The sequence below is a fragment of the Megalops cyprinoides genome, chromosome 14 (assembly GCF_013368585.1).
Source record: "Megalops cyprinoides isolate fMegCyp1 chromosome 14, fMegCyp1.pri, whole genome shotgun sequence".
NCBI lineage: Eukaryota > Metazoa > Chordata > Actinopteri > Elopiformes > Megalopidae > Megalops > Megalops cyprinoides.
This window is the reverse complement of record NC_050596.1, coordinates 3,905,513-3,927,695: the sequence shown is the minus strand read 5'-3', so window position 1 is coordinate 3,927,695 and position 22,183 is coordinate 3,905,513. Positions and strand designations below refer to the sequence as shown.

The window sequence follows — 22,183 nt, the reverse complement described above, 5'->3', positions numbered from 1 at the left end:
GGGGGAGTCAGGACTGGGACAGTAGTGAGGGAGAGACACGGAGGGGGAGAGGGAGAGAGGGAGACAGAGAGAAGCAGGGAAAGAGTGAGACATGAAGAGTGATGGGGTAGGGAGTGATAACGCACACCATGACTGAGGAGACCTGGGGGAAATGGAAGGAGAGGGAGAGGAATAGCCTCTTTCCATTCGCCGCATCTGCTGATATCTTCACACGTTTGTTTAGCCACCATGTGCTGAGCAAGGAGGCCTTCAGATCAGAGACTCGAGGGGCCCTTGGTGGCCCACAGCGGATTGTGACTCCGTCTCCGTCATAGCTGCACTGCCATGCCATCATGAGAGCTGTCTGCACCATTTAAGGATGGGCTTTCCTCCCAACCAGGGAGGCGTGGGATCGCTGGCGCTGACAGAGTTGCCAAGCGCAGCACAGATTGCCAGCAGTCCAGCTGGGGCTGCAAAGAGTTAACACTTTGTGCCCTGGAAGCAGCTGAAAGACACTTCTGCGTCTTTAAAGGCAGGAAGCTGTGCAGGGCAGTGTATGCAGCCCCGAGCATGCACCCCCGTGGCTTTAAAAGGACCACAAGTCATCATGAGTAGGAGCATTTAACAAGCAAAGTGTTTTTAATTAGATTCTTCTCATGCACGTCAGTCAGATGCCAATCTGTCTCTAATTAAAGCAGTCTTTATCGCGCAAATGGCTAATTAGCAGAGAGCAATGCATTGTTCCCCGCTTGATCAATAGCCCCTTTGCAAACTCATTAATGTAATTACGGCAGATGTAAATACTAGGGCTGCTAATATCCTGTTCGCTGTGCATGATGGGAAGTGGCTTCTGTCCCTCCATATTGTGACTCAGCAGCTAGGGTGACACCACTCTGGTTTTATGGCTGTGCTGTTTTTTATGCATCCTGTCCAGACATTGGAAAAGGTGTTGAGTATGCTCGCCATCCGAGCCACGACCTCTCCACTCGCCACTCAGCAACACACAGATGAATCATGGGTAGTGACCATACGATGAACAGCCATCCCAGTCATTTCAGATCAGCAATCCTACATCAGAGCACCTTGTGCTGCAGAAAGCAGTGAAACGTAGGAGAGGCTAAGTGTCAGATGCTGCATCCGTTATTGTGAGTGAGTCAGAGCTGATCAGAGGTCACTGCAGTCAGAGACTGTGGGACAGGTTTATGACCTTGAATAGCATGGCTGCTCTCCTGATCACCTCTCTGTGACTCCGTGTGAGGGGGAGTGCATGGGGACTGGGAGTCTCCACATCCAGTGCATTGTGGGTAAAAGCAACAGTTTCATAGCTCCATTTTCTCCACTGATTGGTTTGTTTTATCCAGGGGATGGCTCTAAAAATTGTTAGCCTGGTTTGGAGCCTGTGTGAATTCTGCAGTTGTAACATTTGCTGCCTGTGTTCACATCTTACACTTGCATCGAGCCACCAATTCCTGAAGCATTCATGGGTGAGACCTATGAAGTGTTCATGCTGCACACAGAGAATGCCAGGAAAAGTCCGAGGTCAGGAAGGCTGTGGATAAAGCATTTTTGTCCTGAGAGGTATGATGGAGTCAGATTAAGAGACTTTCCCTGATGGCTTCTCTCTCTGTCTCTCTCTCTTTTCAGATACCTCAGCATGAGTCGAGGTCGAGGTGGCTGGAGGAAGAGAGCTGGTGACAGTGATGGTTGGGGTAGCATGGTGAGTATCACTTCCTGTGTCACAGTCTGCAGACATCACTTCCTTCGTCAAATGGCATGCGCATCACTTCCTTTGAGGCAAGCATCACTAGATCCTTGAAATACACAGTTCCACAGTGCCTGTCTTCCAGTGTCTCCCAGCATATATAGACTAATGATCAACTCTGTGGCTACTGTGATAATGCATGAGTAGCCTGTCCATGTCATATTCTCCTCAGGTGAGCTTGCCCTCTTACAGGCACTCACTCATTCACCCCATTTCTGTTCTGAGAAGGCTACAGTTTGCATTTGGCCATTCAGTTAAATGAAGACCTGTTCTTAACTGCGAGACTTGTGACACGGCCAGTGAGAGTTCTTGTGCATTCGACCATGTGTGTGCTTGAAGCACGTGGTTAAGAGTGCCGTGTGGGTCGAAGTGGAGCGGCTGAATCAGGGGGTTGAAAGCTCAGTGTTGGGTGGAGGTGAAGGCAGGATGGAGTGTGTGAGTCTGGTAGTTAATTGCACAGGTGCTGTGAACAGCAGCCCTCCCTCCCTCATGCAGACAACTGTGTCACGGTCTCCCGGGGGACAGAAAGTGGGTCAGGGAAGCACCAGGAAGGAGCTGTTGTGTCTGGCTATGCAGAACGCTGCCAGGTCTGGGAATCATCTTGAGGGCTCCGTCAGTCATTGCACAGCATAAGAGCACATTTATCTCCTTCTCTTTCCCTCCCGCTATCTCTCTCTCCTTTCTCTCCATCTCTCACTCTCCCTTCCTCTGTCACTCTCACATGCTCTCTGTCATTCTCTCTCTTTCTCTCTCAGCTCCCTTCTGCACTCTTGCTCTCGTCTTCTCTGTCTTCCACCCTGTGCCTCTTTCTCCCTGGTCTCTCACTCATTTGACCTCTCTCTCTCGCTCTCTTCTCTCTGTCTCTCCGTCTGTTACTCTCTGCAGTCTCTCCCTCTCCGTCATCCTCATCCTCTACTCTATTTCTGTCTGACTCTCTGTACTCTCACCCACCCTGCTCAATTTCCTACTTTTTCTCTCTTTCTCTGACTTTTTCTCTGTCTCCCTCCCTCTCCCTCTCTTCCTCTCTCCCACTCTCCGTGTGATCTCACATTCTCACACAAATTCAAATTCAAAAAAAGCTTTATATTTACATGACAAGTCATCTTGTGTTGCAAAAGATGTGGGCATGTAAAAGATATACAACAAGCAATGAAATGTGAACAAAATGGAGTCAGATAAAAACGTATCCTGACTCCCCATCCCTGAAAAATGCTCTGGTTATCAGCTTTCCTCTTCTGCATCAGGCCTGGAGTAGAGGAACTGAGCTGCCATTTCCACAGTGTCAGTATCTTCCCCTTAAAGGGCGTTTATCATGTTTCATGCATGATCAATTTGGAGAATTTGAGGAGAAGCATGCTTTCCCAGGTCATGGTCACTACACAGCCTGCCCTCCTGACCAGGTCTTTTCCAGCTGCTCAGCTGTGGTATCTCATTCTGTACTCTGTTAGTGTCACTCCTGTCTCTGAGGTCTTTTGCTCTCACAAGGGGCTCTGTCAGAGAGTGGTCCCTATTCAGGTAAAAGTTATTTGGTTATTTGTAGTTGTTCTAATTACCTTTGTCATGTGAGTCGATTTCTTTATTTCTTATATTGTAATGTTTATTTTAGCATTGTTAACAACTGCGTTTCAGGGCCACTTGTCCTGCGGTGTCTTTCTGGGCAGTTCACTTGAGCTGTCTGTTGGCCCTTGTGCTTTCACAGCTCCTTTTCTCAAACACTGAAGTCTTTTTCCCGTCACTCTGTCGCTTCCTGGTCTCTCTCCTCCCCACCTGTCTGCTGTGGGGGCTTGTACTGTTGAGCTGCATGCCCCCTTAACATGACCTGCTGCTGTCCCCCATCACCACTCTCTCTGGCACAGCACAGATGTGAGCGTAGTGTTTTTAATAATTTAGCAGTAGAGTTTTTAGTCAGTAGTTAGTGTTTTTTTAATAATCTAGCAACTGCTAAGCAAATAAGCAAATAGATTGAAAGCATATAAACAGAATTCTGAACCTCTGCTTAAGGTCACATCCACCAATCACAAGTGAACATTCCCTCTGAATTCCCTCTGAATTCTACGTACATTTCTGACTCCTTTTGCATACAAACAGTATATGTAGGAAAAACGTACATGTCACAAATGGTGCTTGTATGTTATTTTAGCTTGGTGTGTTTCGAGTCATAGCTCCAAACTACCCATCACTGGATGTCCTAGCACTCAGGCCAGCAGATGGTCTAAATCCCTCTCAGCTGAAAGGTTAGTTCAGATGAGGTCGTCGTAGTGTCTCAGTAGGAGCTGGTGTATAGCTGTAGCCTAAGGTGTTGCTAAGGCCATTTTAACTCTGAGAATCAAAGGTTTGCTGTCTCGTAGTGAAGGATAAGGCTTGTTATTTCACAGGGCTAAAATCCTTCCATTTGCGCTCCGAGAACATCTTTTTAATGTATGCAAGGCAGCTCTTGATTGCATTAGCAGAGCCAAGTAATTCCAATTTTCCTCACTGATCCTGCAATTACATTCTGTCAACATTCGTCTGAATCGTGATGTCTGGCCAAAAAGGCACAGACGGGCAGTCGTGGAGCCTTCTCTCTGTGCTTCCCAGCAAGAGGGAAAAGCAGAGGAGCTTTACCACAAATGACTGCTTGATGTGCTTGTTCTAGCCTATGTGGAATAGGAAGTTACACAGTCCAACAGGAGAGTATACCATATGCTTTCATCATTTATCAATCATTCATCATTAAAGGGAGTTTTTATTTATACCCTGTTGATTACAGTATGTTTATAGTTTCTTTATCCTTCTTGCAAAATGCAGTGCTGTGCTACTTAAATAACCAGTGCATTATTTCTTGCTCATAAAATATGCCCACACTGTGCTTTAAAAGGTGTGTGCTTTTCATGTTGAATATGAAGGCCAGGGGATCACGAATGACTGCATGTGGGTACTACAGTACAGCCACTGAAAGCCCGGGAGATGTTGGGGAATTTTTTATGCATATGTGTAGGCCTCCTGAGTGGCTTAGACAGTAAAAGTGATTGTTTCAAGCACAGGCTCAGCCCTACACTCTGAAACCGGCCATGTCTCTTATCAACAGCAACCGAGAGGGAGCCCATGTTAGTGGAACAAATTGGGTTTGTTCCGCCAGGGACAGGGCTGGGCAGGTTTGACCTGAGTCCCCTCGTTGCTCTACTCTCAGTACCCTGGAACCCATATTGGTGCCTGTTAGTTACTGGGAGAGCTTCAGGAGGATATGCCTATCCTCCAGCAGTGTTGCCTCCAGGTGCATTGTGGGACTTATAGTGTGGAAGGTGGTCACGGTAGGCATGCATGTGTATCAGATAAATCAAGGCACTTCTTCCTGCGCTGCTATGTGCATTCAGTGTGGGTGACAAGCTTTCATGCATAATTGGCAAATATTGTGTGAAAACGAGGAAAAACACAATGCAAAAAATGGAGCTGTTTACTATCAGCTCAGTTTACCAAAACCAATATGAAACGTTGTATCTGTGTAGAAATTTTACCTCAGCAACAAAGGCATTAACATTGCTTTTTTGCAGAAGACAAGATTGCATAAACCGAGCATGACAAAGAGGCTGAATAAATCTTTATTTTGGAAAACTAATGTTGCTGTTAAATCTGCTATCTTACTGCACAACACAAAAATGTTTTTAATAAGTTATGTGCCTTTTATCTAGCATGTCTTTCACTAAGGGTATATTACACATGGAAGAAATGAAAACCTGTGTTGGGTTCTGTGGTCACTTCCCGGGGTTGTCCTGCCTCACCTTTTATTGCCATTTTTAAGGTCTGTTTCAGTTTATTTTTAATTTCTATTTCATGATTATAACCCATTTATGCACTGTCCCTCAGTAGGTGACAGGTTGTACTAAACACTAAATATGTACCTTTCCTCAAACTAATATGAGTGATATCTGGTGCTTCCTAAGATTTACCCCAGACAACCTCTAAGCCATAAAATACAACAATAGTAATAATGGTAACAATATGGTAATCAAATAATGATATTCATCTGCCATAAATTCTAAGCGAACTCTCTCTGAGAAAAGAAGCACAGAAGCACAGTGTTTTCCAGTGTATTCTGGGCCATGTAGTGTTGTGAAGGGCACAGTTCTCCTGCAGGTTTAGTACAGTGTTCATCATGTCTATGGTGGTGGATTCCCTTCTAGAATGATCTAAAAGAGCATTACATGATTATTCCTCAGGCAGTGTAATGCTTGCCTGATTCAGTGGCTTGCTTTCCAGTGCAGGCTGTCCAGGGAGCTGCCTGCCACAGAACAATTTCATATGAAGGAAAATATTCTAATCTTTCTTTGGAGTTGTCTTTAGTTTGGCTAACGTAGGAATTTAATGGATACCATCTTAGTAGGTCCAGCCATTGAGCTGAACCCATGATTTCAGTTTTCTTACATGTACATAATATTTTTACTTTGACCAGAAGCCTAATTTACAAATTACACTTTTGTCAGACACAAGCATAACGGTAAGATATTTTTAGTACAGCAATAATGTATTAAGGCAGTTTAAAGTGGGGGAGGAATTATGGGATCTAGGTGATTCTTGTGACAATTTTTCAATGGGATGTGATGAAAAGTGGGCTGTCTGGTGTTTAAATATGGCGGGATAGCCTTGGTCCTTTTATAAAACGTCACTCCTTACACTTGGTTTAATGGCTCAGGCTCAGTTTTAATATAAGCAATGTGTGTAAATGTGTTCTGTTGAATTGACCCATTGTAGTATTCACCAAAAAGAGTCAGCGTTATTGTGCAAGTCCAGAGTTCACGGGGTGGTATGTGTCTGTTTGTAGGGCGGGTACATGGCGGCCAAGGTGAGCAAGCTGGAGGAGCAGTTCAGACTGGATGCCCCCAGGGAGAAGCAGAAGGAAGGCTTGGGCTCCAACATCTTCAGGGGTGTTGCCATCTATGTCAATGGATACACAGGTAAGAGGCCAGCTCTCCGGTACTGTACTTCTGCAGGGGTCCCAGTGGGGGCAGTGCGTGGGGGCTGTGTGATTTCCCTGTTGCTTTTCCCACACCCGTGACCCATGTGTGTGTGTGCATGTGTGTTTGTGTGTGTTCGTCCACATGTGCTTTCTGAGATTTGGGTATTGTGTGTATGTATGCGTGAGCCTGTTTTTGTGTTCTTGTTTGTGTATGCATAAGTAAGTGTGTGTGTGTGTGTGTGTGTGTGTTTGTGCATGTTTGTGTGTATGGGAGTGCCTGTGTGTGTGTGTGTGTTTGTGTGTGCACGTGCACATAATGCATATGTATTTGTGTGTGCTTATGTCTGTGTGTGTATTTGTTATTTGTGTGTGTGTGTGCGTGAGCGTGTGTTACAACTAAGCCTCCCTTGGCTCAAAAACTTAAAGAAAGGGCTGTAACGGAAGTGGCTAGCATGACCTAATTGTGTGTTGTGTTTGAGTGTATGGAAAAAAACAAACAAACCCAAAAAAGTGTCATGAGGCAGACCTCCCAGTCCAGGGGAGCAAAAGGTGAACTCACCGACACTAGGAATCTCCTCACAGACCAGCTCTGTCCTCTGGGCTCCACAGCTATCAGAGTCGCAGAGGTGGATTGGTCTGTTTAGTTTAGTTTGTTTAGTCTCATTAAAAATGATGGCGTGGAGGCAATAGTCCAAACAGGGCTTCTGGGAACTGACGTCGAACAGATGTCTCCAATATCTTGCACGCCCCAGTGAGACAAACAGCATTTACAAGCGACCAGTGATTTAGTCATGGTAGGTCCCCAACAAACCACTGTATACTGGCATCCCGGCTAAAACCAACAGCCTTTGAAAACAAATGCAATCATTGTAAGCCACCCTGACACAACTGGTCTCCCCATCCAGACTGCATTACAAAACTACATTAACTAATTACCACACTATAACTAACATTTCTGTCATGACGCTGCAGCACGTACTAAATAAAACCTAAAACAAAAGTGTGCATGTGCGTGAGGAGAGTGTATGACCCTAACCGTAATGGCACATGTGTGTTTTTCTATGTGTGCGTTTGTGCATAAGTGTGTATGCATATGTGTGTATGTGTATGTGCATGTGCGTACGTATCTGTGTGTGCATGTTTGTTTTGTTTTGCATGTATTTGTGTGTGTGTGTGTGTGTGTGTGTGTGTGTGTGTGTGATGAATAAGCACTGACTGAGAGAGACTGTGTGAGTAGCTAGAGGTGTGCTGTAGTTTAGCAGAGTGAACCAGCTCATTGCTCAGTCAGGCCACAACAGCTTATCTCTGGGGTAGACATTTTTTAATGAGTGAATGCCATGATTGTGCAGCCGTGATAGAGCTGAATAAAAAGTGACTTTTTCCCTTTTTAAATCCAGCTGCAATGCAGACAGTGCTGGGATTTCTATTGGTCCTCTGCACCCCCAGATAAATTGTATCATCAATTATGACATTAAAGAAGATGGAAGCCATCCCTTACATCAGCGAAACCCTCACATCTCTTAATGACGGTTTACTGCAGTGTACACCATTTTCCTTCTCTCATGTCTTGATTTTTAAAGATAAGGTTTGTAAAATGGTGCTGATTTACAATGGATCATTTCACTGAGAAGGGAGACTCAATACTCCAGGGTTTGTTGTCTCTGTACAGTATTATCGCATAGTGGTAAGGAACAGGTCTTGTAACCATGATATTTCTGGTTGGATTGCGACTGCTTCTGTACCCATTCACCAGGGTACTTTACCCAAAATGCTGTAGTAAATATCTCACTATATAAACTGATGGTGTTTCATGTAAATTACTCTGGATAGGGGAGTCTTCTAATGAGGGGTTCCCCTCCGTATGCCATTCAAAGTCTTTCTTTAGGCATGTATTTGAAATAACAGGATTCATTAGCAGTGTAATAATCTGAAAGGGTTGCTAGTGATGCAGTTCTGTTGATGTGGAGTGTGCCCTGAGCGCTGTTTTTATTCTGTCCATCTGCACAGACCCCGCTGCAGACGAGCTGCGCAGGCTGATGATGCTGCACGGCGGACAGTTCCACGTGTACTACTCCCGCTCCAAGACCACCCACATCATCGCCACCAACCTGCCCAACAGCAAGATCCAGGAGCTGAGGGGGGAGAAGGTGGTGAGGCCAGACTGGATCACTGACAGGTGAGGGAGGGATGCTTGAGCACCTTGTTGCTTGGGAGGGGTGGACCTCACTTTGGCACACGATTGGCTGAGGAGGGTGGGATCTCACTTCTGATTGGCTGAGGTGATCTTCAGAAGCACTGAATAGTTTGAACAAAATGACTTAATGAATAACAGAGTGATTTAAACTGATCAAAAATTTATCTTTTAGCTGAAGTAGCTGAAGTAATTTGGCAATTACCCAGTCATATGCATTCCTTGTGTGTATGTCAATAAGGCAGTCTGTAGAGGGTATGTTACTGTTATTGTAATCCATGTTATCAGAGAAACTGTGCAAGTTATTTCCTGAGAAACACTACCAGACTTCCTCCCCATGAGCCATGAAGCTTTATTTATGACCCTAGACTGTTATCGTATAAATATGCCCTGTTCCTCTGTAACCATGACCTGTTAAATCCTGTGTGTGTGTGTGTGTGTGTGTGTGTGTGTGTGTGTGTGTGTGTGTGTGTGTGTGTAATACAGACTGACAGAAAGAGGGAAAAAGGGAATGTGTGAGATACCGGAGTGAATGTGTGGGTGGGCATGTGTGGGAGGATGTACGAGTGTATTTGTCAGACTGTGTGAAGGGGGGAGAGAGAGTGAGATACTGTGGTATGCATGTGTTTGTAAACCGTGGGTAGGTGTGTGTGAGTGTAAAAATGGTTTGTGTATAGTGTGGTATATATGAGTTTGAGTTTTTTGCGGTCCTCTCTGCAGCATCAAGGCAGGGCGACTCCTCTCGTACCTTCAGTACCAGCTGTATTCCAAGCAGAGGGGACTGAACTTCCCTATAACCTGTATGCCTCAGACCCAGGAGCCAGCTGGGCCCAGTCACTTTACCAGCCATTCCCGTCACGCCCACAGGGAGCTGGGCCACGCCCACCCTGCAGATTGGGAGCTGGGCCACTCCTATCCTGCCAACCGGGAGCCTGCCCACACCCACTCTGCCAACCAGGATCTGGGCCAAACCTACCCTTTCAATCAGAAGCTGGGACACGCCCACCCTTCCAGCCAGGAGCTAGGCCACACCCATGCTGCTGATGAAGATCTGGGCCATGCCCACCCTGACAACCGGAAAATGGGCCACGCCCACAATGCCAACCAGGATCTGGGCCATGCCCACCCTGCCAATCGGGTTCTGGGCCATGCCCACCCTGCCAACCGGGATCTAGACCATGCCCACTCTGCCAACCGGGATCTGTGCCATGCCCACCCTACCAAACGGGATCTGAGCCACACCCACCCTGCTAATCGGGAGTTGGGCCACACCCACCCTGCCAACCAGGAGCTAGGCCACACCCACCCAGCCAACCTGGAGCTGGGCTTTAGACTGTGAGTTCATACTCTTTGGCAAACACACATATTAACAGAATGAATAATAGTAAGAACATGTTTAACTTGAATGGTTCGTGAACAAATGTATTTGTGAGCCATGTATGTCATACCATTCAGTCCATTTCCTGCTTCTGTATCCCCAATTTCATTATACCACATTAAGCAACACTGTTATAATACTGAATTGTATGGGTATATGGCCAAGACAGAATGGAATTGTGTATTGTGACATTCTTTGAATTTTGTGTTTAGGTCTGTAAATTAACAAGCAACACTGGCCTTTTCCTTTCTCTGACACAGTTTCACAGCAGTGTGATACTGAAACAAGAAGTGCAGTTGTACAGTGATAGGTACACTGTACATATACACTTTCATAAGATGCTGTTTGGTACTCAAAGACCTGAAAACATGGACTCTCCACATCGTTCATTATTTATACTCATGTTCTTGGAGCATTATCGTGTTGAAATGCTTGGTAACTCTGAATGTTCTTTATTCTGAATTTTATGAAATCTACAGGAATGGGTCACTGCAGACTTGGCCAAACCTGCCAGAGAGCCCCAAAATGAATGGGGTACAGGGCAAGGATAGTGAACCCCCTGATCATCATCCTTGCTCCTCCCCCTGGGTGTCCACAGGGCAGCCCCTGACCAATGGACACGCCCACCCTGCAAATGGTGCCTTAAAACCCCTGGACTTAGCACTGCACTCAGGACGGTACCCCTTGGGCAAGCGTCAGCACCAGCTGCCCCAGCTTCAGTTCTTACCTCTGGAGTGCAAGGACAAGATGGTGCCTGATGGTCCACATGCCCCTTCCTCTCAGCACCCCAATTCCAAGCCTGGCCTCCATCAGAGTCCTGAGAGGCAGACACCCACCTCCCAGGCATCCAGCTCCCCCAAGCCACCATCTCCACAGCCCAAAACCCGCCAGGTATCGCCCAGCACTCAGCAACCCACCCACCAGCTGCCGGCAAACCAGAAGGACGCTACAGCTGTGAAAGCCCTGCCCCCGGCCACACCTCCTCCCCCTGCCCCCCGGTCACCCTGCGCTGGAAAGCCCAGCCCCCGTGCAGCCATCTCCCCCCCACCTGGCAGAGTTCGGCTGAATGGCACCTACCGGGCCCCCCCGCAGGCCCCCACCCTGCCTGCGGCCCTGGCCACCACGGATCATAGTGCCGCCACGGATCATGGCGCCGCCACGGATCATAGCGTCGCCGCGGCCAAGCCGGCACCCCTCCCCGCCAGGGGGAACATCATCTCGGAGTTCTACTCCCACTCCCGGCTCCACCACATCTCCACCTGGAGGAGTGAGTTCTCTGAGTACGTCAGCTCACTGCAGCATCGCCGGCGAGCACAGGGGGGCACCGTCTTCCCTGGGAAGGAGCGGCTGAGACGGCACCACGCGGCCCGCGGCGCAGGTACTGCCCGCTGTCCTCTTTCACCATAAACACGCCCTCGGGAGCACGCCACAGACATCCCACAGCTCCATCTGACAATCCCGCTTTAACGGAAGGAATCTCACCCCAGAGGGTGCTAATCGCAAAGATGTGTGAAGGTTGTCAGGGGTGTGTCACAACCAGCTTTTTTTAGTCCTCACATAATGAACACAATATAATTAAACTGCTATTCTATATATAATGTAGAACTGGGGTCTTATGGGAGGGGAATTTGGTTCAATTACAAACCAGCTGTCTCTAGCTGTCTGTAATCCAGAGCAGAGACAACTGAAGCGGTCTGTTCATTACCCCCTGCACACCAACCTCCCTGCCAAATGATTCTAACGCTACAGCAGGCCACTGATTGTGGAGGTTTATTTATTTAAAATGCATTCACCAAAACGTCTGCGTCTGGTGGAATTAGAAGCGGCCCAATCCGCCTGCAGTTCTGAAGCGCCGCCGAGTTTTTCTGCTGACTCTCTCGGGCCAACCGGTCTCCTCCGAGCTACAGAGGCGTCTTTGCAGACACAGGAGTTCTCGTTAATCAATCCCGCTGTCATTTTCTGTGCTTCCTAAATGTCAGTGGTAATCTGTGTCATCTCATTTTAAGAGCGAAGGGTTTTGTGGGGACATAAATATTGAATGTCACTCAGGAATAAAGCCCAGCTTATGTTTCATTCACCTTCCTGACTAATTTCACCACTCTTTCCCAGTTCTTACCCTGATGTGTAGGGCCATCTGTTACTCAGTGACTTTGGCGGGTGGGTCACGGTCATTCTCTCCGGGTGTGAGGTGCTTTGCAGTAGTGGTCTGTGTTCATTCCTGTGTCTGTCTGTCCCAGGCTGTGTGGCCTCAGCCAGCCCTCAGAATCGTCAGCCCTGCATCCTGCACGTGGACATGGATTGCTTCTTTGTCTCCGTGGGGATCAGATACCGGCTGGAGCTCAAGGGTGAGGGTGCTACACTGCTGGACTTAAGCCTGAAATCTGCACATTAGTGTGATACTGCCTTAACCTGTGTATTGCACAGCCGCCAGCATGTGTTACCTTGTACACTCACATACAAACACGTGCACATGTGTACACACACGCACACACACAAATGTTTATACATATATACATACATACATACATATACAGACCCACACACACACAAACATATATATACATAACTTACACACACACACAAACACGCAGACATGCATACGCATACACAAAACACAGAGTAGCTACTGTTACATAATCTCGCCTACATTAAGTCCACATTAAATGTATATATGAGGTTCACACTCATTTGATGGCTGGTTCACTACTAACTGATTGCGTCTGACTGACTACTGATAGGGAAACCTGTCGCCGTGACAAGTAACCGAGGGCCAGGCCAAGTTGCCCAGCGACCTGGGAGCAACCCCCAAATGGAGCTTCAGTTTTACCAGAGGCGACAGGCCCAAGGCAGAGGGGGTAAGGGTAGAGCCCTGGAATACTGCAGTGCAGACAGGAAACCCATCTCTGCATGTCCACACACACCTGCCTCTGTGAAATGCTTATACTTTCACCTGCATGAAGGGCATGCAGTACTGGTTCATGGTTACATGTTCTGTTGGTGATAGGACTACTCCAGCAGTGATGTGAAGGAGGCATGGAGGTTTATGATAGTTTTAGTAACTTTTTATTAAGCCCTGTCACACCACTACCCATAATGTGTTTTTTTTTTAATTAACTGCATGAATCTAATTCTATCCATTATATGTGGAAGTACTCTTGTACTTTGCTGTGGATGAGAGAATCTGCTCAGTGATAAATGTAAATGTTTTAATAGCATAGTTGGTTAGCTTTAAAAATCTTTCTGGCCCACAGGGAAGAGAGATATTGACCTGGAGGCGACACCCTTGGTGGACAGTCCCAAAGCCCACAGCAATGGGGTGGACCAGGATGCAAAAGCCCTCTCCATGGCTGAGATCGCTTCCTGCAGCTACGAGGCCAGGTACCTATCCCGCCCGGCCCCAGCAGACACCTCTGTGGTGCGGACACCACTGTCACACAACCTTCACCTGCTCGTTACCTGCATCTCCTGCCTCTGCCTGTGTTTTATGTGTGGAGCTGACATTAGGTGGCCAATCCCTTTCTCACTAGTCCCGCGATGACCCCACCATTTGAGGGCACGCACACACGCACACACACACACACACACACACACACACACACATCGAGCAGGAGTCCAGGGCGACTGTCCTCATATTTGCAGCCGCCTCTGTAAACATTGCACTCATCATTTACCCGTGTCACACAGTGTACACAGTGACAAGCTTGCACTTGAAAGCGGCGTGCTGTGGAAACCCCGGTGCCGTTCTTCTCGTCCCAACCAGGCAGGCGGGCGTGAGGAATGGGATGTTTTTTGGCCAGGCAAAACAACTGTGCCCAGAACTGCAGGCTGTGCCCTACGACTTCCAGGCCTACAAAGAGGTGGCGCTGGCCATGTACGAGACGCTAGCCAGGTAGGGTTCCCCACGGTCTGTACCTCCTCCTCTCCTGTCCCCCGGCCAGCGTTACTCAGACACCTGAAAAACACCCTCTGCCAAAGCCTTCATGAGTAACGTCTTGGTGCTGGCTGAAGCCGTATAGTCATAAGGTACAAACGTGTGATGTCAGATGAGGTGACCGGGAATGCGCGGGTGACAGGTTGGGGTGTAGATGCCCGCTGTTGGACCTCCTGCTACACTGGGCTGTGCTCTGTGTTTCATGAAACACCTCAAAAAAATGAGGCTCCACATTAGAGGTGACGTTGAACAAGGTGCAGTGTTCAGTGCTGTTATCTTTCATTTAGACAAAGTAAAGAAGAGTTGCAACAAGAGATGTGATTGGCTTGCCTAAGAGTAAGGAGTGAGATCACCAATACTCCTGCCCTGACTCTAGGGGGTGGTGTCTGTAGCAGATTTCTTAGTGCCTTTACCCCCACCCCACTCCCCCGTCCCTCTCTGGTCTCTAGCTACACCCACAACATCGAGGCCTTGAGCTGTGATGAGGCCCTGATGGATGCCACCAGCCTGCTGTCCGAGCTGGGCGTGTCACCTGACGAGCTGGCCAGCGCCATCCGGGAGGATGTGAGGGAGAGAACGGGCTGCCCCGCCTCTGTGGGCATGGGTGAGTTCATAGAGACCACACTGAATCCAGGCACTGTGTATGTCTCTCACACACACACGCTCACACACACACACACACACACACACACACACACACACACACACACACACACACACACACACACATACCCACAAGCACACTCTAGTTCCTCTGTTTCACTAATGGTATGAGGGTCAGATAAAAGGTCAGAGAATGATCCAGTCATTCTGTTTGATGGCAGCGATGAGGAGGAAAGTAGACACTTTGAGAAGAAGCCAGAATTGTCAAGATGGTATTAAAAATTTGTGGAGAGTAGTTTCATCCTTTCATAGCCCTGTATTTTAGTAACCTGTATTTCCCACATCCTTTTTAAAGGCTCAAACATTCTGCTGGCCAGGATGGCGACCCGCAAGGCAAAGCCAGACGGTCAGTACTACCTAAAGACTGAGGAAGTGGACGACTTCATCAGGGATCAGTCTGTCACAAGTCTGCCAGGTGAGAACAGCACCATCTGCTGGCTGCTTAGAAAACCTGAAACTGCGATAAAGACAAAGGGTCACTGGAGGCTATGTGCTAATATGAGTGTATCTTTTGCAGCTATTTCTAGGTTTTCATGTCAACTTTGGTTACAAGTCTGTGTTGAGCAGCATAATGTAAACATTTAACAGTTATTTGCTTCATATGAAAGATACAGAGGGCCAAGTAAACAGAAAATATGAAATGGAATTGAGTTGTGAGTTATGAAGGTCTTTTATCATGTGTGTATTTTCCTTACAATAAATAAATACTATAATAAGTGGGGACACTGAAAATAAATCAAAATTATTGCAGGGTATTGTAGCAGTGTTCACAACTCCCTGAAGAGACTGCATTATGCTGCAGTGTACTGCAGTGATCAGAACCGCATCCTATCGCACAGCACTGCTGGGAGAAAATAAGTGACCACCAAGTTGTGGTCCTTAGTCAGAGAGGATGCTGAGATTTCAGCATCATCACTCCAGGTCCAGGGTTTCTGTGGTACTAGGTCATGTCAGAGTGTTGAGACATTCCTGGGTTCATTTAGGAGCTCTGTCCTGTGCTGCGCTGTCTAGGTGTGGGACGGTCGATGGGGTACAAGCTGGCCTCCCTGGGGGTGCGGACCTGTGGGGACCTGCAGCAGGTGTCCATGTCCCGCCTGCAGAAGGAGTTTGGACCCCGCACAGGCCAGACGCTGTTCAGGTTCTGCCGTGGCCTGGACGACCGGCCAGTGAGGAGCGAGAGGGAGAGGAAGTCCGTGTCAGCGGAGATGAACTATGGAATCCGATTCACGCAGGTCAGCGGCACTCCAGTCAGGCCAGGCACTGAGAGATATCGACCACATGAGTCACGCAAGTGATGGATGAGCCTCATAATGGATGGAGCCGTGCTCTGTCTATCACTTCCTCAAGTGAACCAGAAATACTGTATTAAAAAGACTGAATCAGAAATACTGTATCAAAAAGACTGAATCAGGAATACTGTATCAAAAAGTCTGAATCAGAGAGACTTAATCAGAAAAACTAAATCCAGCTCCAGCTGCACCCATTTTGGAGTTCATGAAGCCTCACTCTTTTAACACTGACATTTTTCCTTGTATTCCTCGAGTTGTAGAGAGTGTGAGGTCATATTCTGGATCTCTGTAAGTCTGTGATGATTGATTCCCCGTTAGGCACTGTCGTATCTTGTTTATTTTCTTCAGCGTCACAGCGGCATGCGGGTGGTGAACGCATCAGCTCACAGCCCCCTGACTGCACCCTCTCTGACCACGCCTCTTGTCCCTCCCTCTCCTGCAGGTGGAGGAGGCAGAGTCGTTCCTGACCAACCTGGCCCTGGAGGTAGAGCGTCGGCTGCAGGCGGCGGGGCTCTGGGGGCGCAGGCTCACCCTCAAGGTCATGGTGAGAAAGCCGGGGGCCCCCGTGGAGCCCGCCAAGTTCGGGGGCCACGGCATCTGCGACAACCTGGCCAGGTGAATGATTCACTCGTGAATGCTCACACATACCTGCTGGAGTCTCGCTTGGAGTGAGACTTAATATGAAAGGATTTTTAATGGGAATGTTACCTTGCTGCTGTCATTGCAATTACTGCACATTTGTTAACTATGTCTGACATCCTTGAATAGACATAGGGTACAGTCTGGGGATGCTCTGGCTATCAGAATCCCAGTTTAGGCTCTCGTGAATGGCACAATTTGGCCTATTTGAAATTGTGCCATTGTCATTTAGCAAATGCTCTTAATCAGAACAACTTATTAGTTGCATCTGATAAAGTGGCATGAAAATGCATATAAGACACCACTAACCACAGATGAACATGCATCAAACAAGCCACAAATATAGTTCTGAGATCATAAGCTCATGCCTAGAGCAGCATGTAAGTGCAACACAATATACACACGTTGTATATACCATCTCAGGTACACCACATTGATATGAAAACTGGAAAATGATTTCCTGATTAAAGCCATATTCCTTCATATTGATTCATACTGAAATGAACATTATAGTAATTGTAGACACAAAGAAAGTGTGCATTATGAACAGTGAAGCAAATATGTTGGCTGCAGCTGAATGCAGTGCACGCTGGGTGTTTTGATTGTGCTGTCCCCTCCAGGACAGTGACTCTGGAGCGTCCCACTGACAACGCCCAGCTGATCGCCGCTGAGGGCATCAAGCTCTTCCACTCGCTGAAGCTGAATGTGGCCGACCTGAGGGGGGTGGGCATGCAGGTGCAGCAGCTGGTCGGGGCTCACGGTACCCCCCAGGACCCCCCCGGCGCGCTGGCCCCTCGCCACCGCTCTGTCATAGACATGCTTCTGGTCCAGCGCACCGCCCCTCCCACCAGTCCGAGACAGCTCATGACACCAGGTCTGACCTCACGCTCAGAAGAATGTATCTGTGTGTGTGTGTTGTGTGCTTGAGTAGTCTGCCCATTTAGCTTGCCTGAAGCACCCTGCAGTTGCTATCCGTAGATTTTGTCTCGGTACCAGGCCAGCTAAAATTCTTTTTTCTAGTATGATTAGGAGGTTGGAGGGTTTAGTGTTGAATTTTTTTTATGTTACACTACAGTAATAAAACAGTAAATGTAGGTTTACTGCCTGTTTGTATGGCTGTTTGTCTGTGCATGTTCATGTGTAAGATCTCCACGTACAGTGCTAGCTCTGCACACACATCCAGGTGAGTTTGGGCTTTCAGGTCTACCCAGTGCCCCTGCTTCAGATGGGATGTCCAATCAGAGCAGGAGCTCACCTGTCAGAGTCCCGCTGGCCCCTGCTGACTCCATCCCCTCCTCCACTGCGGAGCCAATGCCCGGGACGAGCAAAGGAGAGCCCCCTCCTCGATATAATGGGGGTCTGCATACCCCAAAACACACCAGGACACGCCTCAACCTCAGCATCGAGGTGCCTTCCCCCTCACAGGTGTGTTCAGACATTTTAGTCTGTGTGAGATACAAGCCACATTAGCCACGCTGGATAAGGGCGTCAAAACCAATAATTATAATACTTTCCGTATGTACCCAAGCTGTGCTTTTGTAATGTAGTGTATAACACTGAGTTTTACTGAGTTTACAAAGGCTTGGCGGTTTCTTTGTTTCATTCATGGTGCTGGCTGTCGTATCCTCTTTTCCAGCGACACTAACTGGGTAGAGGTGCACACAGCTACAAGGCAGGGTCAGGAAGGCGTGTGCAAAAGTCAGTCCAATTTTACTGCACAATGACAGTGATGTTATTACACTGAAAGCAGTCAGGGGATAGGGAAGGTTTCAATGGAGACCTGAAAAAGAGGTCTTTGAATTATAAAAAACATTTGTTTTGTGAGGCAGTGTGCAGATATAATTAAATTCTTCACACAGTTCAGGCATTTTGCACATTCTTGCTCTCCCCATAGCAGCATATGCAGTGCACATTAGCTTGCACAAACATGATGTGAACGTATAGCACCTCCCACCTACAGCAGTGCTGTGCTAGCCGCTCCTACGGGACTGCGTGTTGCCCTGGTGTGCAATGGAGCAGTCTGCGGTCGCAGTGGGGTTAACCCTGCGTCTCCCTGTGCTCCAGGTGGATCGCTCCGTGCTGGACGCCCTGCCGGCGGAGCTGAGGGAGCAGGTGGAGCAGTCGTGGAGCAGGAAGGACGAGCCGCCCCGCAGCCCAGCGCCCGCCCCTCCACCTCTTGGCACACTAGTCCTGCAGGTCCCAGATCAGCCAGGGCAGGGTGGGTCGGCTGGCATCGTACTGGCACTGCCTGACTTCTCCCAGGTGTCCACCCGCCTACCTCTTATAATATATAGGTCATTGTTCACTCTGTGATTCTCTGTTGTAACCCATGTTATGGTAGCTATATTTACAACTGTACTCATCTGTCTCTCTTTCTCCTTCTGTGTCACACTCTCTCTGTCCCTATCCCTCTGTCTTTCCCTCTCTCTCTGTCTCTCTCTCCGTCTCTCTCTCTGTCCCTTTTTCCCTTTCTCCCTCTCTCTCGCTCTCTCTCTCTCTTTCACTTTGTCTCACTCAGGTGGACCCAGAGGTGTTCCAAGCCTTGCCTCCAGAGCTCCAAGAAGAGTTGCGCTCAGCATACAGATACAACGAGAGCACTCTCTCCCACAGCACTATGGGTAAGAGACAGAAGTCTACCTCTAGTGCAAGGGCTTCGCTTTCTGCCACAGTATTATGGGTAAGAGAAGAATGTCTATCTTTATTTGCAAGGGCCTTGCTCTCTCCCATAACATCATGGGTAAGAGAAGGGTGTCCATCTTTATTTGCAAGGGCCTTGCTCTCTCCCTCAGCACCATGGGTAAGAGAAGGACGCCCATGTTTGGTACAAGGGCCTAAGATCATGGAATCAGGATTTGAGTTCATGTCTTGGCTTAAGCTTCTTATCTAATCTTGTTTTTATCATGTCAAAAATGATCCCTAGAGAGCTGAGTAGTATGGAGGCACTGGGTATAATGGTCACAGTCAGAGTGTCGGTGTAGTTGTATATAAAGGTTGTGTGTGCTCAGAGCTCCCCAGATGCACCGTGACTCTGTTGCCTCTATCCAGCAGTGGCCAGGAACCCTCTGCTGCAGCTGAAGCAGCCTGTTGTTGGCCGAACAAAGCGGCGCTACAAGAAGAACGCAAGTCCTGCCAAAAAGGGCCCCAGCCCCCTGAAAAACCGTCTCCACGGAAACAGTCCTGCCAAAAGCAGTCCCGCCATACTTTTCCCACACATGCTCAAACACGAGGATGCACCTGCCATTGCTCTGAAGGTAAGGCAGCACCAGTGTGTGTCTGGCTATTTTTAGAGCGCATATTTGTTCATTTTGTTGTGGTGTGTGTTGAACAGGCTGTGAAAGTGCTTTGTTGTATCAAACCAAATTAGCATTAACAAGCTTTATATTCCAATAAAACTGTTTAGTTTAATTTCCAAGATAAGTGAAGGTCACACATTAAGGCAAGATAGGACATTCATCTCGGCCCTCACCTTACGTTATCCCCCCTTCAGCTCGACCATGGATTACAAGACATCCAGCTTGAAGTGCCCAAAATCACACCCCGCCCTGGTCCAACCCTAGCCGGTGCCTGTGAGCTCTCAGACATCCGAACCCTGCTAAAGGAATGGGTCACTACTATTGCAGGTACAGCATGGGGGAGTAATGTGTCACTGCCATCTTAGGTACATCAATGGTGAGTGATGGGTCACTACCATCTTTCGGTACATCAATGGGGAGTGATGGGTCACTACCATCTCAGGTACAGCATGGGAGAGTAATGGGTCATTTCCACTTCAGATACAGCATGGGCTATTAATGGGTCACTACCATCTTGGGCACAGCATGGGGGGTAATCGGTCACTGCCATCTCAGATACAACATGGGGCATTAATGGGTCACTACGATCTCAGGTACAACCTAGGGGAGTAATGGGTCACTACCATGTCAGGTACATCATAGGGGAGCAGTGGGTTATGGGTTTCTGGTAGGTAATAATACTATACCAACCCAGACACAGCACAAAGTAATAATATCCTACAATCTCAGACACAACATGGGTTAATAATGCTCTACCATCTCAGATACAGTATGCGGTAATAACATCTCAGAATTATGAAGGGTGGAGCAAGGGGTCAGTTACAGCCAGAACTGATTTATAGGTCATACTACTCACTTCCCTGTGAAACAACGCCAATGGTACTGCCGGCACAACATGTATTCCCAAAACTATAAATTCAGACATTGAACTGGACAGATCACTGCTGCTGAACCCAGGAGCACGTCTGTATTACAGGGTAACGGCACACTGCAGGCGAAAGTGTAGGAAACGCAGGAGCACTTGTTAAACAAAGTAAAAGACTGAAGTATGTACTGAGTGCACTCTTCTCCTCAGAGCCCATGGAGGAAGACATTCTGCAGGTGGTAAAGTACTGCAGTGAGCTGGTGGAAGACCGAGACCTGGAGAGACTTGACCTCGTCATCAAATACATGAAAAGGTAGCACTTCAGTGGACAGGAGCTCAATAGTGGAGTCACACCAGGCAGACTGATTAAAATGACACAGGACTGGTCTGTCCCGCAGGAAGCCTAAAAACATCTGAAATCACTGTCATGCTAAATATATTAGGTAACCAGACTGCATTTTATTAAATCTAATTTGACTGCAAGCTTATCTTAGCAACAAACTGGGATTTCAGATGAGATGAAAGATGGGAGGCTTCCACATTATTCCAAAAATAGAATGTGATTTTTTTTTACTGTTAAATTCTCCTGCTCTATGATTGGCTTAGAGATTCTGTGGGACAGAACTGCATCAGGATGAATTGCAGAATACAGAGTGAAGAAACCAGCTTGAAGGAAGACTACTCAGTTGTAGTACAACTGCTTTGTTGTGGGAAGACTGCTTGTTTATAGGAGGATTGCTTGGTGTCCTTCCAAATGAAGTGCTCACTGTGTCTCTACCCGTCTCCCCAGGCTGATGCAGCAGTCGGTGGATTCGGTGTGGAACATGGCTTTCGATTTTATCCTGGACAACGTGCAGGTGGTGGTGCAGCAGACCTACGGCAGCACGCTCAAGATCACGTAGGAGGAGCCCCCTGCCTCGCCCGCCCACTCTGCTGTTACGCACTAAATCTCGGAAGAGAGGAGGACACTCCTCTTGAGACACTTGCAGACAATTCTTAGAGGGGTACTGGGCAGGAGAGAACCTATGCCAGTTTTACCAGTTGACACGTTGTATTGCATTGAACGGTGGGTGCAGTGTCCTGTGCTCCAGACGGAGCTGAGTGAGGCTGGAAGGTGCAAACTGTGAGTGGCTTGGACAGTCAGGCTCCCCTTGTCTGTCTCACTATTCGCTATGCCATATCCGCCTGTACAGTATTTGCAAAACAGCATGGCCGTTTAACATATCCGATTACACAAGACTCTTTCACAAGGAATTCCTT

At 47.9% G+C, this 22,183-nt stretch overlaps 1 protein-coding gene across 2 annotated transcripts; it reads left to right on the top strand.

The window, feature by feature from the left end:
- The first annotated feature begins 1,627 nt into the window (after positions 1-1,627).
- On the top strand, positions 1,628-22,152 carry LOC118788925 (DNA repair protein REV1-like). 2 transcript variants are annotated; one of them, XM_036545139.1, is made up of 21 exons: positions 1,628-1,696; positions 6,540-6,672; positions 8,682-8,850; positions 9,586-10,200; positions 10,723-11,621; positions 12,481-12,588; positions 12,982-13,098; positions 13,495-13,621; positions 14,004-14,132; positions 14,624-14,778; positions 15,133-15,252; positions 15,849-16,069; positions 16,569-16,741; positions 17,386-17,639; positions 17,967-18,190; positions 18,830-19,027; positions 19,284-19,383; positions 19,814-20,016; positions 20,253-20,385; positions 21,134-21,236; positions 21,714-22,152. In XM_036545139.1, the coding sequence occupies exons 1-21, from the start codon at positions 1,634-1,636 to the stop codon at positions 21,823-21,825; spliced, it is 4,356 nt and encodes a 1,451-aa protein (XP_036401032.1). In that variant the 5' UTR covers positions 1,628-1,633; the 3' UTR covers positions 21,826-22,152. The 2 variants fall into 2 exon arrangements, with proteins under 2 accessions (XP_036401032.1, XP_036401031.1); XM_036545138.1 differs by having other exon boundaries at positions 19,811-20,016.
- Positions 22,153-22,183: the final 31 nt, after the last annotated feature.

Bases quoted from the DNA above. Each gene is read 5' to 3' on its own strand.
- LOC118788925 (XM_036545138.1), top strand. From the start codon at position 1,634: ATGAGTCGAGGTCGAGGTGGCTGGAGGAAGAGAGCTGGTGACAGTGAT. The intron at 10,201-10,722 runs GTGAGTTCATAC...TGAAATCTACAG, and splicing joins CTGGAGCTGGGCTTTAGACT to GAATGGGTCACTGCAGACTT. The intron at 19,028-19,283 runs GTGTCCACCCGC...TGTCTCACTCAG, and splicing joins CACTGCCTGACTTCTCCCAG to GTGGACCCAGAGGTGTTCCA.